Source organism: Ascaphus truei, chromosome 5, assembly GCF_040206685.1.
Source record: "Ascaphus truei isolate aAscTru1 chromosome 5, aAscTru1.hap1, whole genome shotgun sequence".
Lineage (NCBI taxonomy): Eukaryota > Metazoa > Chordata > Amphibia > Anura > Ascaphidae > Ascaphus > Ascaphus truei.
The window spans coordinates 128,294,891-128,308,422 of NC_134487.1; the positions used below are offsets into that span (position 1 = coordinate 128,294,891).

General features: G+C 43.7%; 1 protein-coding gene and 1 long non-coding RNA gene across 10 annotated transcripts in view; one reads left to right on the plus strand and one right to left on the minus strand.

The window, feature by feature from the left end:
• LOC142495349 (uncharacterized) overlaps positions 1-3,496 on the minus strand; it is a 21,242-nt gene extending 17,746 nt beyond the window's left edge. Inside the window, exon 1 of the long non-coding RNA XR_012801721.1 lies at positions 3,409-3,496. This is a non-coding gene — a long non-coding RNA (uncharacterized LOC142495349). The remainder of the gene's footprint in view (positions 1-3,408) is intronic.
• CCDC87 (coiled-coil domain containing 87) overlaps positions 2,626-13,532 on the plus strand; it is a 54,091-nt gene continuing 43,184 nt past the window's right edge. The window contains exons 1-6 of one of the 9 annotated variants that reach the window (XM_075600698.1): positions 4,186-4,282; positions 4,638-4,805; positions 7,620-7,802; positions 9,355-9,429; positions 10,145-10,284; positions 12,397-12,647. In XM_075600698.1, the coding sequence (XP_075456813.1) occupies positions 4,709-4,805; positions 7,620-7,802; positions 9,355-9,429; positions 10,145-10,284; positions 12,397-12,647 (746 nt within the window). In that variant the 5' untranslated portion in view covers positions 4,186-4,282; positions 4,638-4,708. Of the gene's footprint in view, positions 3,444-4,185; positions 4,327-4,503; positions 4,549-4,637; positions 4,821-4,852; positions 6,111-7,619; positions 7,803-9,354; positions 9,430-10,144; positions 10,285-12,396; positions 12,648-13,532 lie in introns of those variants that run through there. The other 8 variants (XM_075600699.1, XM_075600703.1, XM_075600702.1 and 5 more) reach the window with 8 other exon arrangements.

Genomic DNA, 13,532 nt, shown 5'->3' on the forward strand with positions numbered 1-13,532 from the left:
TAAGGGGGGTTCAGATATGTCCAACAGTGGGTTTTTACTGTGCTCAATGCAGGAAGATTTTAGTATAAAAAACATGCAGTTAGAATATAAATGTGAAATTCAATAGAGGATGTGTTTGTCTATTGCACACGTGGATTTCCATATTACCAACATCAAGCCTTTTTGAAGGAATGTGATGGTGTTATGAGGTAATGTAATTAGATCATTTGTTTTCTTCCTTTTATTTTATATAACGGTCTGCATTTATTGTACTGTATGTTTCTTGTAACACTCATTTTTCTGTAAACCAAGCACTGTACTATTTTGTATATTAAATCTGAAATGTGTTGTCTTCAGGCTTTAATTGAACTCTGCACGCTTTGAAGAGTAATTGCATTTTCTGACACATTTTGTTGCAATAGATTTGTGTGTGTTAATTACATATTTTACTTGGTCCCCGTTTTACTAAGAATTCTAGCGATTTAGTACTTTTTTTTTTTTGAGGGGGGGGGGGGAGGCGGTGTGGTGTAACCTTGGTGCTAGCAGCGATTTAAGATATATATATTGTGACGGATTGAAGGGAGATATTACTCATTTTGAGGGACCCTGCGTGGGTGTAAAGTAGATCCACTAGATCAGGAGTCGCAAACTTTTTTTGCTGCGCCGTCCCCCCTCCCTGCTCTCCTCTATTGTTGCTCCCCCCCTTACTTCGCACGTCATCAAAGGATGCTGCGGGTCGTGTGACATCACGTGACCCGCGGCGTCATTTGATGTCGCGTTACCATGGCAACCGTGACATCACATGACCAATGGTCACGCGTCCTGAAGCCGGCTGAATCTCGGTAAGTAGAGGTTGCAGGTGCCTCGCGCGGTCCCCCGGCATTTAATTTAAATGCCTTGGGGAAGAGCGCGGGGCCTCTGCAACCGCCGCGCACACCGCTGCGCTAGATAGCTGTGTGTATTAACCCTCGTCATACAAAGATACGTGCTCACAGGTGTGTGCAGTTCGTGGCAGTTAACATAATAGTTGTTCATTTAGTTGCAATTTTTCCATTATAGATATGACTGTAGATGCAATAGCATTATGATCAAGGTTGTGATAAACTTGTATGATTGGTTCATTAAAAGTTTTCTTGTGCATAAACTTTAGAAACTGCAGAGGTTTCTGCATCTTCTGATCGTTTCCTGATTGAGACCTCCACTGTCTCAAAAGCTTATGCACAAGAAAACCTTTTGCACGATTTGATATTTTGATCAATGAAAAGGTATCGCAGCTCATGAAATATTTTACTCTGTCTTGGACCAATATGACTACAAGCGCCCTCCAATAATAAGACCGTATTTTGCCAGGCCCGTACCTTCTTAACTCCACCAGCAGCCAAATGCTGTGCTTCTGTCTTCTCTGCCCTATTTATTCTCCTGCAACAGTCTAATTACCAGTGGTAAGAATGTAATAATTAAACTAATTACACATATGCTAAGCACTCAACCTATTCAAACAGTGATCCACTAGTGAAACTAATCAAGTGCAATAGTGATAAACAATATAACCAATAAATACAGTGATTACAATGAAAATGAACACAAAAATTGTGTAAATAATCCACACACAACACAATGAATTGGTATCAGGGATGGCTGCCTCAGGACAAATAAACAAAGCCATCCATAGGGACTTGTATAGAATACTGAAATACATTAATGTATTTCAGTCTAATTACCAGTTTCACCTTTTCAGGAGAGACCCATTGTACCTGTGCCACTGTCCTCCAGGCGTGACTGAAAAGATATGGTCTTTGTCAGCGAGGTGATGACTAATGGTAACATTATATTGCACAACATTTTGATTATTGATCAGCTGGGGCAATATCATCTTTCCCGTCATAGTCTCAGTATTGGGTGTCCTGGAGTTAGACTAGGAAAGTTGTATGCTAAAATCATACAAGATTTATATCCAAACAAATTTATTTGTTTTAAATAGTAATAGCCCTTTAACAAGCAAGTCTACTGACCATTCTATGCAAATATCTGTCGGAAACTGCTTTTGTGTAAGACACCGGGAAGAGAGACAGAGTTGAGTCAGTGCAAAAAACGATGAAATAACTGCACGCCATTTTTGTAAATGCCATTTCATTAATAGACTGTATTTTATGAAGCAAATGATTATTATTTTTTTAAAAATGCCATCTTAAATTCTATTAAAAGGAAACTGATGGGGAAAACTTACATTTTAAAGGAAGTAATGGCAGTATTTTTTGTTTTACTAAAGTAAAACTGTTGGTGAGTTGGGCCTACAGTGTGTGACAGTGAGACACTTGTTCCTCTGACAGCAGAGGGCTTAATAGCCAGATTCAGAAAGTAATGCCAGCAGTTTGCTTGTGCTGTGACCTTTTCAAGGGGACAACTTAAGCACAAGGAATACAGATTGTCCTGCTTAGTGACTCTGGCTGTCAGCACCTTTTAGTTTTGCTAATACCTGTATATACAATGTATTCTCTGCCCTATTTATAGTCTCCTGCAATAGTCTTATTAGGAGCCTCGCCTTTCAAGAGGTGGTGCCCTGAAACGTTATGCCTTTGCCTCACTCCCATGGGTATGCTGTTGCTCTGTCATTATTTTTTCTTAATGATCATCTTTTGTTAATGATATAGCTTATTTTTTTTCTGTATGCATTTATAGCCATGGCTGGTCCAGATTATCTTTCTGCCTTCCCGTCACGTAAGTTCTGATAGCTACAGACAGTGACAAGCTACCCTGTGGGGTTCCCAGGACAGTGCAGCTGGCAGTAAAAAGAGGCCGAGGCCAGGCCCCTGATGCTCCACCTGGGACCCTGGGCATCCATCTGTGTTAAGGAGGGAGGGGGTCACCTAGACCCTTACCCAAGGAAAAACTGTTGGGGCGTACCCCGAAGGCATGAGGGTACCAGGGAACATGAAGACCCTTCATCAAGTTAAAGACAGGGACGGGACCCTGCGTACCTGTGCTTGACGAACTGTGCTAGTTGGGGCGCACCCTGAGGGTATGATACCAGGGAGCATGTACCCTTCAAGCTGCTAACCAAGAAAATACTGGGGCTAGGACTCCTTTCAGTTGTTGCTGGGGACTCTGGGTACCTGGGAATGTGCTTATGGAGGCGCACCCTGTGGGAAAGCATCCAGGGAGTGTGAACCCCGCATCCTGTTTCAGTTGGAGCTGGGGGACCCTGGGCACCTTTATTGATATGGACTGTTCTGCTCTAAAATGTGAGGTATGGACCCCTGAAGTGTCACCAGGGACCCTGTGTACCTTTATCTCAGTGGACTCTGCGGCATACTCCCAAAATGGAGTCTACCGCGTGTACTGCGCAACGAAGATGGTGTTCCCGCCCAAAAAAACACAGGACTGCATGGGTTTTGCAAATGCCAGCTGCAAGTTTTGCGAAACAGTTACCTGTTCGGCGGTAAAATCCAACACCGCCCATTACTGTGAGTGGCTCAGCCGGAGTATGGTCACTCCTTGTTGCGCCCAGCCTTACCTATGGGAGGGGCAATACACCAGGAACCAATCCAGGACTTCACATTGCTATTGCTTATTCTGTAAAACTGTATCTATTTTATAACATCTTATTCGTTTTTTTTTTTAAATCAAAATCATTGCCTTGTGTCTTCTCATTCGTTGTATAGTGTATCTATCTCTACATGGTATAAGGGTTCCCTAACTTAGACACAAGCACCTGATATTATGTTTTAGATGTATATTATTTTATTTTTGGGGGAGGAGGCGGCATGTTCTTCCATAATTTAACTTTTTTTTAGTATTTGAGATATACATAACAAAAAACATTTCAGATAATTAAGTGACATAGCAGCAGGTTGTTGATATTGCATAGTAATGAATTAAGCTTGCATTCCCTTTCCTGTAATATTTTTAGTATTGGCTTAACCGCTTGGTCCCTGCAATGAGTTTGCAGTAAGACACAGACACAGTGGTGGGCGCATATACACAAAATACATTTCATGGCTTGCAGTGACCTAATGGTTTTTGCTTTTGCTGCAGCATATTAGGGTCACCGCTAACTAGGTAACAGTCTACACAAGAACCTCCCGGTCCCATCTTCCTAATGTTATTTCACGTTCTCCTATGGGACTAGGGGCCTATTGAATGCGTCGCACATTCTCCGGCAGCGAAGGGGTTTAAAGGGTTGGGCGTGTCAGCCTCTTCCAAGGCAGGCTCTGCCTCCATCGCTCTGTTAGGCGTCGCCTAGCAACAGGCCCTCTCTCTGCAGCGTGCGGACAGGCCCGGGCCGCACACGCAGCCCAGAGAGGTCCGTGCGCAGTGCGGGGGGAGAGGTCGGTGCGAGGGGAGAGGGTGAGGTCCGCGCGCGGTGCGGGGGGAGAGGTCCGCGCGCGGTGCGGGGGGTGAGGTCCGCGCGCGGTGCGGGGGGTGAGGTCCGCGCGCGGTGCGGGGGGAGAGGTCCGCGCGCGGTGCGGGGGGGAGAGGTCCGCGCGCGGTGCGGGGGGGAGAGGTCCGCGCGCGGTGCGGGGGGAGAGGTCCGTGCGCGGTGCGGGGCGCAGTGCCACCTACCTGAGGGTAGGCTATGGGAAACATGGGCTGCGGAAAAGCGCGGCCAATTGCACTATAAATACATTTTGTCTTCTCTCTCCTCCATAATAATACAGGAGAATCGGGCACTCTGGTCTTTCTCAAGGAGAAGAGGCGAGGGTTGAGCCGAAACGTTGGTTGTTCGTTGATGCGCTTCCTTTCCCTGCTGTATAATAGGACAGGCGGATCCACGGGATATTTACATCTGTTTGTGCATTTACAGCTGCTTCCTGACCACGCTTCTGGTGCAGATTTGCTAGGCAGGCTTGTGACTCACATATAGGAATATAAGTACCCTGATTATACTTCCTATCATTGTATGTGCTGAGCTGCGGCTTCTTCCTGCACCATCAGCGCTGCCCATGTCTCCGCTAGCGCTGAGCGGATGGCGCTTGCGGCGGTTACTTACATATATAGCTATATGTAAGTCGCTGTGCGCGCGTGCTCATGTGCGGGCACCCGCGCTCAAGTAAACAAAAAAACTATACTTTCCTTCTCGCTCAACTACCCGCAATGATGTGTGTGTACATGCAGGACAGCCGGCGCACGCTCTGTGCCAGCGGGAACTCAGCGGTCAGCGCTTATAGTGCCTGGCGTCACGACGTCGCTCCAAAACAAATCCATTGACTCCGTCGTAAGCTCTTATAGTAAGGGTGACGTCGCGACCAAAAATTTTGAAGCTGGGTAAATTAGATTTTTTTTTTAGAGACAGTCGCCACATGTGACTGTGTCTAAACCAATCAGATAGCGCTGCCCACCCGCTTCGTGATGTCATTGGCTTTGTTGGCAGCGACGTCGCTTAAAACTAAAATATAACTTTAGCTAGTGGCGATGGTGACGTCATCGGTCGCGTCGCCGGCACTATAAGCGCAGCCTAAAGCTGCGTCCCCGCTAGCGCTGAGCGGGTGGCGCGTGCTGCTTTTACTTACATTTATCTATATATGTAAGTCCCCACTCACGCGATGTGCGCGCGCTCACCCATGCTTGGCACTTGGGTAAACAAAAAAAAATTAACTTTCGAGCGCGCTCAATTTGCCCGCAATACCCCCCGCTCGCGCATGCGAAATAGCAAGGACACCCGGCACTCATGCTTGGAGAGCTGGTGACATCACCGCTCTCAAGCATGAGCTTAGTCAGCGCTAGCTGGGCCGCAGCCTAAGGCCTCGGACATAGTGACTTGTCCCGTGTGGAGGCGTGCAGAGGCTGAGGGAAAGCGGGTGCTTTCCCTGGCCATACTAGACGGGACGTGGGGGCGTGCCGAGGGGCGTCACGGAGCTGGTTCGCCCTCATTGGGCAAACCGCTCACGTGACTGGCCTGTTGCGCCAAGAAATCAGCTTGAAATCATGCCCGCACGCTGCATGGACGTGAACACTGCCTTAAGGCAGACTGTTCGCTCAGCATGCGGACGCCTGCGCACGGTCTGTGGCACCATGTCCAAGGCCTATGGAAGCAGAGACACAGAGAAACAACACTAGCATGAATCTGAGGCCAACTCCTAATGCATGAGTGTGTCTTCCCTGAGGTGCAGGATTACTTGCCCCATGGACAGGTAATTTATTGAGTGGCACTTATAAATGACACATTGGCATTTTTAAGGAGCATGTGTTACTTTTCTTGTTTAAGTGCATCACAATGAACTCCTTTGCACCCAGTAGGTAAACTAAGGTAATCACCTTCACAATCCTGTATCTTTCTCTCAGCTCAGGATTAGCAAATAGGCCCCCTGCTGTCCTGGGTACATGTTGGGATCTCCTCCTCCCTGAAATAAAAATATCTCTGATCACCTTCCCATCCTAACCAGGGAGTCATGTATTTGTGTCTATACAGTACAGTATGTGGTTTTGGTTCCTGGCTATCAAATAGTCAACACAACTCACTCAGAGATGAATTTGGCAATCTGCTCCAGACTTCTGCTACAAATATATATATATATATATATATATATATATATATATATATATACATATACACATACATATACACATATTCACAGTGTTCGACAAACCTATACATTTGCATGTCCCGGGCGAGGATTTAACATCGTGGCGAGCTCCTATTGGCCCAAGCAGCACACGTGTGGTACTAGGTCGCGAGTAGATTTTTTGGTGATTTGTCAACCACTATATATATATATATATATATATATATATATATATATATATATATATATATAGTTCCACTTTTTGCTTCATTGGGTGGGTTTACTGGCTATGCATCTTAACCCTGGCTGTGCTCAAAGCTGAGACCATGCAGCAAGCTTAAGCCTATAGGGAACCATGTTTAAAATGGTTTGGAAGCAAAAAGTGGCACTGTGTGCTCATTTGCATGTCATTTCCCAGAATCCCTTGCTGCAGTGGAAGTGCTGTGTGCCGGGTGATAATGGTGAAAGGCGGGGTTGCAGACCTGTCTAAGACATGCAAATGAGCATACAGTTATATTTCCATTTGCTATATGCTTTACTGTGGAGGGTTTTTGTCACTTTTTTTTACCCACCATTTCTGAAAGCTGCAGTTCAGTCTTTTTTTTTTTTTTTAATTAATTTTTTTACTTCAATAGTTTCATGTGTGCAATCTCTAATTACCTAAAGAACTGTATAGCTGCAGCTCAATTCGTTCTCCATGTATTGATAGGCGAAATTTGGTGACATAATTAGAGCTGGCATATGTTTTTATTTGCTTCTGTCAGTCAGTGGAAGCTCATGAATATTCATGAGCACTCCTGCACTGACATGTGCTAGAGGGAGGGCAGGGCTGACAAAGGGCTGTGCCAGGGCTTGTGACAGGACATGAAGGGGCAGTGCCTTAGCAAATGGCTGTTAAAATAGAATACAAGAAAATTGGTCTTTCAAAGTTGTTTTTTTAAAAACAGAAAATGCTAAAAGTATTTTTTCTTACTACAGAACTGATTTATTAAAAAAACCCACACATGCAGGATATAGACTGAACTGCAGCTTTAACCAAGTGTATGTGTGTGTGTGTGTATATATGAATTTTTGTGTTTCCATTGATCTTCTTTTTTGTAATTGGTTGGTTTTTCTTTGTCTTCCTTGTTGTCTTAGATGCATTTATACAGACGTTAGAAGATATTGGAAGTATTGATTCTCAGAGGAGTCACAGAAAGCTCATGTATTCCATGGCTGACAAGAAACTTGACGTCAAGAAGCTGCACCAGCTGTACAATGATATCTTGAAACCTCTCACTTTATTCCCCAGCCAGATTCATACTGTGGCTGAGAGTAAAGGTTTGTATTGCAATGCCGTATTGCTGTACTAAGTTTTACAGTGTCTCTGTTGGCTTGGTTTACTTATTAAAACAGCAAAGCATGTGAAATTGTGTATGTTTAAAATCAGTTCTGTGGTATTAAAAAAAAAAATCCATTCCTAATTCCATTTTAATACGTTTTAAATCACCCTTTGATTTCTATAGCAGGTTTAGCACACCTCCCAAGCAGTGCAAGATCTTTGCAACACTTTCTTGTTTGTGATAATTTGTTGCCAAATTTTAACTAAACTGTAACCATAGATAATATAACCTTTGTAATATAAAGATACATTGTAGCTGAGTTACACTGACTGAAGCAGCCATTATGTTAGGCACACAATCAATATTTTTACAGATTTATAACAGGAGCAGCAAATGATTGGTAACTTAAGCAAGGATGTAGAATTATACATGGTCACATGCTTTACATATGCAAATAAAAAGTGGAATGCACTATTGTAGCTTTAGAGACACAGCCTCATACACCAAATATTTTATTTATCTTTTAGAAATTTGCTTTACTTCTTTTTCATAATAATCATGCACTTCAAAACGTTAAAATCCTAAATAATACTCATGTCAAATAATTTGTGGGTCTTCTTAAATCTGCTCAGCTTGTTTTTTTGGGGGGTTTCGCTGGGTTCAACTGTGCTGCTCCCATTCCATGGACCCCCTCCCCAGGTTGTCAGTAAATTAACCCTTAAATCTCAAGAGCAAAAATACTTGCTAAGAAGAATAATATGGCCATCAGGTCAGCATTGGCACTAATTTTCTATTGGCAAGCCCTGAGAAAACGTATGTAGTTTTTGCGGGACCCACAAGTTCCACTAAATTAAAGGGGGAGAAAAACATTTTTGGACGGATTGCTACTTTAAATTTGACAACTGTGCATTTTTTAAGTGATTAGCGCAAGTACCTGCATTATTTAGGTTCAGCTCTACAGTATATTGTACATTTTGTAAAATGTAAAATGTGGAATTAGGCTTTTAAATGCAAACAGCTAATAAATAAGTATTCCATGTTGCAGAAAACCTGCAGCCAGGTTGCAATTAATCTTTTTGTATATATAAACCACGCGACCACCGCTTCCTAAAAGGTAAAGGTAAAGGTAAACCCCCACAAGAAGCAGTGCCACAGGGTTTATATATACTATACTAATGGATAAACATAAGTAGCTGATATGCTTGAATTTAATGGACAGGAAGGAAAGGAAAACATATTAACTTTTAAGAGAATGCAAATAAGTTGAAATTGTTAATTTATACTGACGACATGTTTTTTTTTTTTATTTTACATGCTATGTGGCACTGCCCCGGGTGTTGTAAAAGATCAAACTCCCCCCAACAGGTCAGCTTTTCAAAATATCCCTGCCTTAGCACAGATGGCTCAGTCACGGGCTCAGTCTGTGAGCAGGGATATCCTTTAAAGCTGACCTGTTGGGGTGTCTATTGATGACTGGAGTTGAGATCCCCTGACCCATATGATTGAAATCTGCTTTACCATTAAAAGCCATTTTTTTTTCTATTTCCTAGATCCTGCACATAAAACGACAGCAACGGCAGACAGAAATATCTTGAAGGAGCAGGTTAATGAAAGCGTGTGTGAAGGTATAAAAGACAAATGAGATTCCTCTTTTGAGAGTGCGCTGCCCTATTGTTTTCCAGAGTGACGTACAGTACTAAAGAGCGAATGGGGCTACACTGTATGAGGTTGAGCCAGGTCTAGTTAATTGTAAGTTCAAAAGGTGTGGGTGTGTGTACTAGGAAGGCATTTTCTATTTGATACACATACATATCTATGTGTGTGTGTACAGTATATGTGTGTGTAGATAGATATATAGATATCTATCAGGCATATTTTATGACTAAATATATCCGGTTCGACATACACAAAGGTGAAGAGCTTTGTCCAGTGTTTTAATAGATCCTGTTACGTATTAATCTCTGTGTTTCTTAGTTATGGCTTTCTGTAATATATAGATATCTATCAGGCATATATATATATATATATATATATATATATATATATATATATATATATATATATATATATATATATATATATATAAAATCTACACACACATATACTGTACACATACACACATATACATACACACACACACACACATATACATACACACACACATACATATGTATGTGTATCAAACAGAAAATATATATTGTTCCTTTAATGTGTATACACACTCTAGTTAATGACTTTGCTGATACAGTTTGTCTTTTAAATCATGGAACTTATTATTCCCAAAGGGTAAACACAAAAGCATCAAGTAATGATAATACTTTTGTCTTTATATTCATCTAGATGAAGACGACACATGTTCTTACCCCTCATTCAGTGATGATTGGCAGAAGCCGTCCATTTCGCCAGAGGTCCTCTGTGAACTAGTCAAAAGAAGGTTAAAAACATTGAACGTTGACTCCGTGGAAGTGCAGCAGATATTTGTATGTATCCATCTAATATTTGTATTTATCCTCACCTCTGAAATAATGTTACGGTATGTCCTGTCTGCCTCTTACAATTCCCCTAATCCAGTAAACATCTCACCGGTTTGGCCTGAGTTGAACATCAAAGCACACATAAAATGATAAGGCTTTGGTCCCGCTGCGTCCGGCAGCGCTCGCTACTCACCATGTGATGGTGTCCTCCCGAGCAGGTCCCAGTCCCTCCTCCCTGCACGGCTCACTACACGCTGTGACGCGTCAGCCGCCAGGGGATGCAAGCGAATTGTAATCCCAAGCGGCGACGCGTCACGTGGGGTGGCTGTGAGCCAATGAGGAGAGGAGGGCTTCGGAGGGATTCGGGAAGCGGGAAAAGCAGCTGCAGCACCAGCACCAAGGGAGCTCCCCTGCTCCCTCCCACAGACTTTCTCCTCTGTGTCTGCAGATGCACGGGGGGGGGGGGGGGAGGGAACCCCTGGCAATGAGGAGAGGAGGCTTCGGGGAGCGGGGAAAGCAGCTGCAGCACCAAGGGAGGCCCCCTGCTCCCTCCCACAGACTCTCTCCTCACGGAGGCTTCGGGGAGCGGGGAGGCGGGGGAGGGAACCCCTGGCACAGTGTGATGGCCCCGCCCCCTGACGTCATTGCCGCGCCCACCCGACCCGTTTTGTCCACGCCCCCCGCTCCCTACAGACCGCAGATAGCGGTCAAGTGCCTCTCCACGCGCCGCCTGTCTGTAGTGCGGCCGCGTGGTCTGAGGCAGCGGGGCCTTAGCCTATGTTATCATGTAATCATGCAAATAGTCATAGCACATCAGACACTTTTTTTTTTTTTTTTTTTAAACATAAGAAACGGAGGGTCCCTCGGTGCTGAACGGAACTATTTTCAGCTCTGGAGGACCCTTGTTACCTAGATTTTTATTATCTTTTTTTTTATTTATATGTCGCCGACATAATCCGCAGCGCAGTACAATGCGGGAGGGAGGACAATAATATTTTATGACGAATACATATACAGTATGTTAAGAGAAATTGAAACAATAGGAAGGAGGTCCCTGCCTGAGGGACTTTGCAGTCTAGAAGGAGGGGAGCGGAAACCCAAGGAATTGTGTGTGCGAGTTTCTTAGCAAGGGTTTGGGTATCACCATCACTCTGAATGTGAGGTTGGAGCATAAAAGAGAGGAATCGGGAGAGTGTTGGATGGTTCTCCTTAAAAAAGTGTCTTTAAGGAACGTTTTAATATAGGTACAGAGTGGTGGGGAGATCTGATTGTGCGCGGTAGAGAATTCCAGAGTTGGGGTGCAGCACAAGAAAAGTCTTGGAGACGGGAGTGAGAGAGGTAATAAGGGAGCTGGAGAGACATAGATCAAGAGCAGAGCACAGACTGTGTAGGAGAATACTTGGAAATTATGTCAGAGATGTAGAGAGGAGCGGTGTTATGTATACACGTAGCTTTGTATGTGAGCATGTGTCTTCAATTTAACTCTTTAGGGTATGAGTAGTCAGCGTAGTGACTTGCGTAATGGTGCAGCAGAGGAGGATCAGTTAGTGAGGTAAATGAGCCTGGTAGCAGCATTTAGGCTGCGTCCATAGAACGTGGAGCAGCGCTGAGCCGCGCGGACGCTGATGCTCACCTGATCAAGCATGAGCGATTTCATGCCCATGCAGGCGAGCCAGCGTCCGCGATCGGGAGGCGGGGCAGTCACGTCACTGGGCCAATCGCCCGTGACGCACCGACGTCAACGTCACGTTTTTATCCTCCAAGCCCCTGCATTAAAACTGCCCACCTTCTGGGTCATGTCTTGAATGCCTCCAAATCAATCTCCAGTGACACCTTTTAAGGCTTGGAGAGAGAAAATTGTTTTCTTTTGAGGTCTTTTTAAAACCAGATCTCCCCCCCCCCCCCCAAAAAAAATGGGAGGGGGAGGTATAAAAAAAATAAAAATGAACATCCAGGATTTCTGCTTTAGCTTTAAACTTCAAGGATCCTAAAACAACACTACATTTATTAACAAATACCTACAGGCATATGAGACAATTTTGCCTCCGAAATGGAATCCCTTTTGCATTGGAGTAGAGATGTGGTTGTTTTGAACTGCTTGTTTCTTTCTGCCTGCAGGAGGAGGTTATTCTTGATGAAGTAAAATTTACCTGCGATAGCATCCCACATGTTACGCACACTTCATTGTTGTCCACAAGTGAACAACAACAGCTCTACCATCGTCTCATTTCCCACATCATGATTGTGTCTGAAGAGCTGTTGATGCATTATTTGCACAAAATGGAATGGAATAAAACGCAGTCTATTTTTTCTGACGGAGCCAATTTAACGCGTTTCAAAGCACAGCTGTTACTAGATTGCTCTAAATTGTAAGTCCTGCCATTTTACCTGCCAAAGGCTATCTATTTTTTACAAGTCTGTACCATGCTTACTATATTGAGTTAATGGAGTTTGTTTATCAACGTCCCCCGCCTGCAAAACTGACGCGCAAATTATCAAAGAAAAATATCCCTCAATGTAAGAAAAATTCCATGGTTTCATTTGGTCCATTTTTTTGCCCTGTTTTGTTGTCCTGAGGACTTTCATATATAGACCCCAAAATGTGCTGCTTTCATAGGGTCTTTAAGTTGCATTTCCTCTTACTTGAGAACTTTTAGATACATTGTCAGTTATGTTATGTTGTGTTCGATTGACAAATGAAAATCACCAATGCCACACACCCCATTCTGACACTAGTGTTGTACAATTTGTACACTATGAATATCCATCTTGCCTTTAATCCCTTACATTTTGCATGCTGGCAGAGTAAATTTACTTTCCTTGGTAGACGATGTTGGAGGACGAGGATGTCTCCTAAAATTATTTTGTTCGCTTACCCCCGCTGCCCCCCCCCGGGACATATAGCTCATCATAGATATCATAGTACATAATAGCCTGGTGGCAGATATGGAGAGTAAGATTTGTCAGTTGACACTTGAGGAGAAAGCAAGAATGCTGGAGGAGAGAGAGGCAGAAATAATTCATGACCTCATAAGGTAGAATTGATGACATCATAAGGTGTTTAATGAAAAACATGCAGTAGAGAGGGAGGAGTGGGGGAAGATAGTGGAGGAGAGAGAAGTAAGGAGGAGAGAGACGGCGGTGAGACGTAAGTCAACCCTGTTATTATTTTGCGGAGGCAGGGTTGGCGTGCAAAGCGCGCATGGACTTAAACCTCATGTTTATAACATTTGTACATTTATATAATCCATATA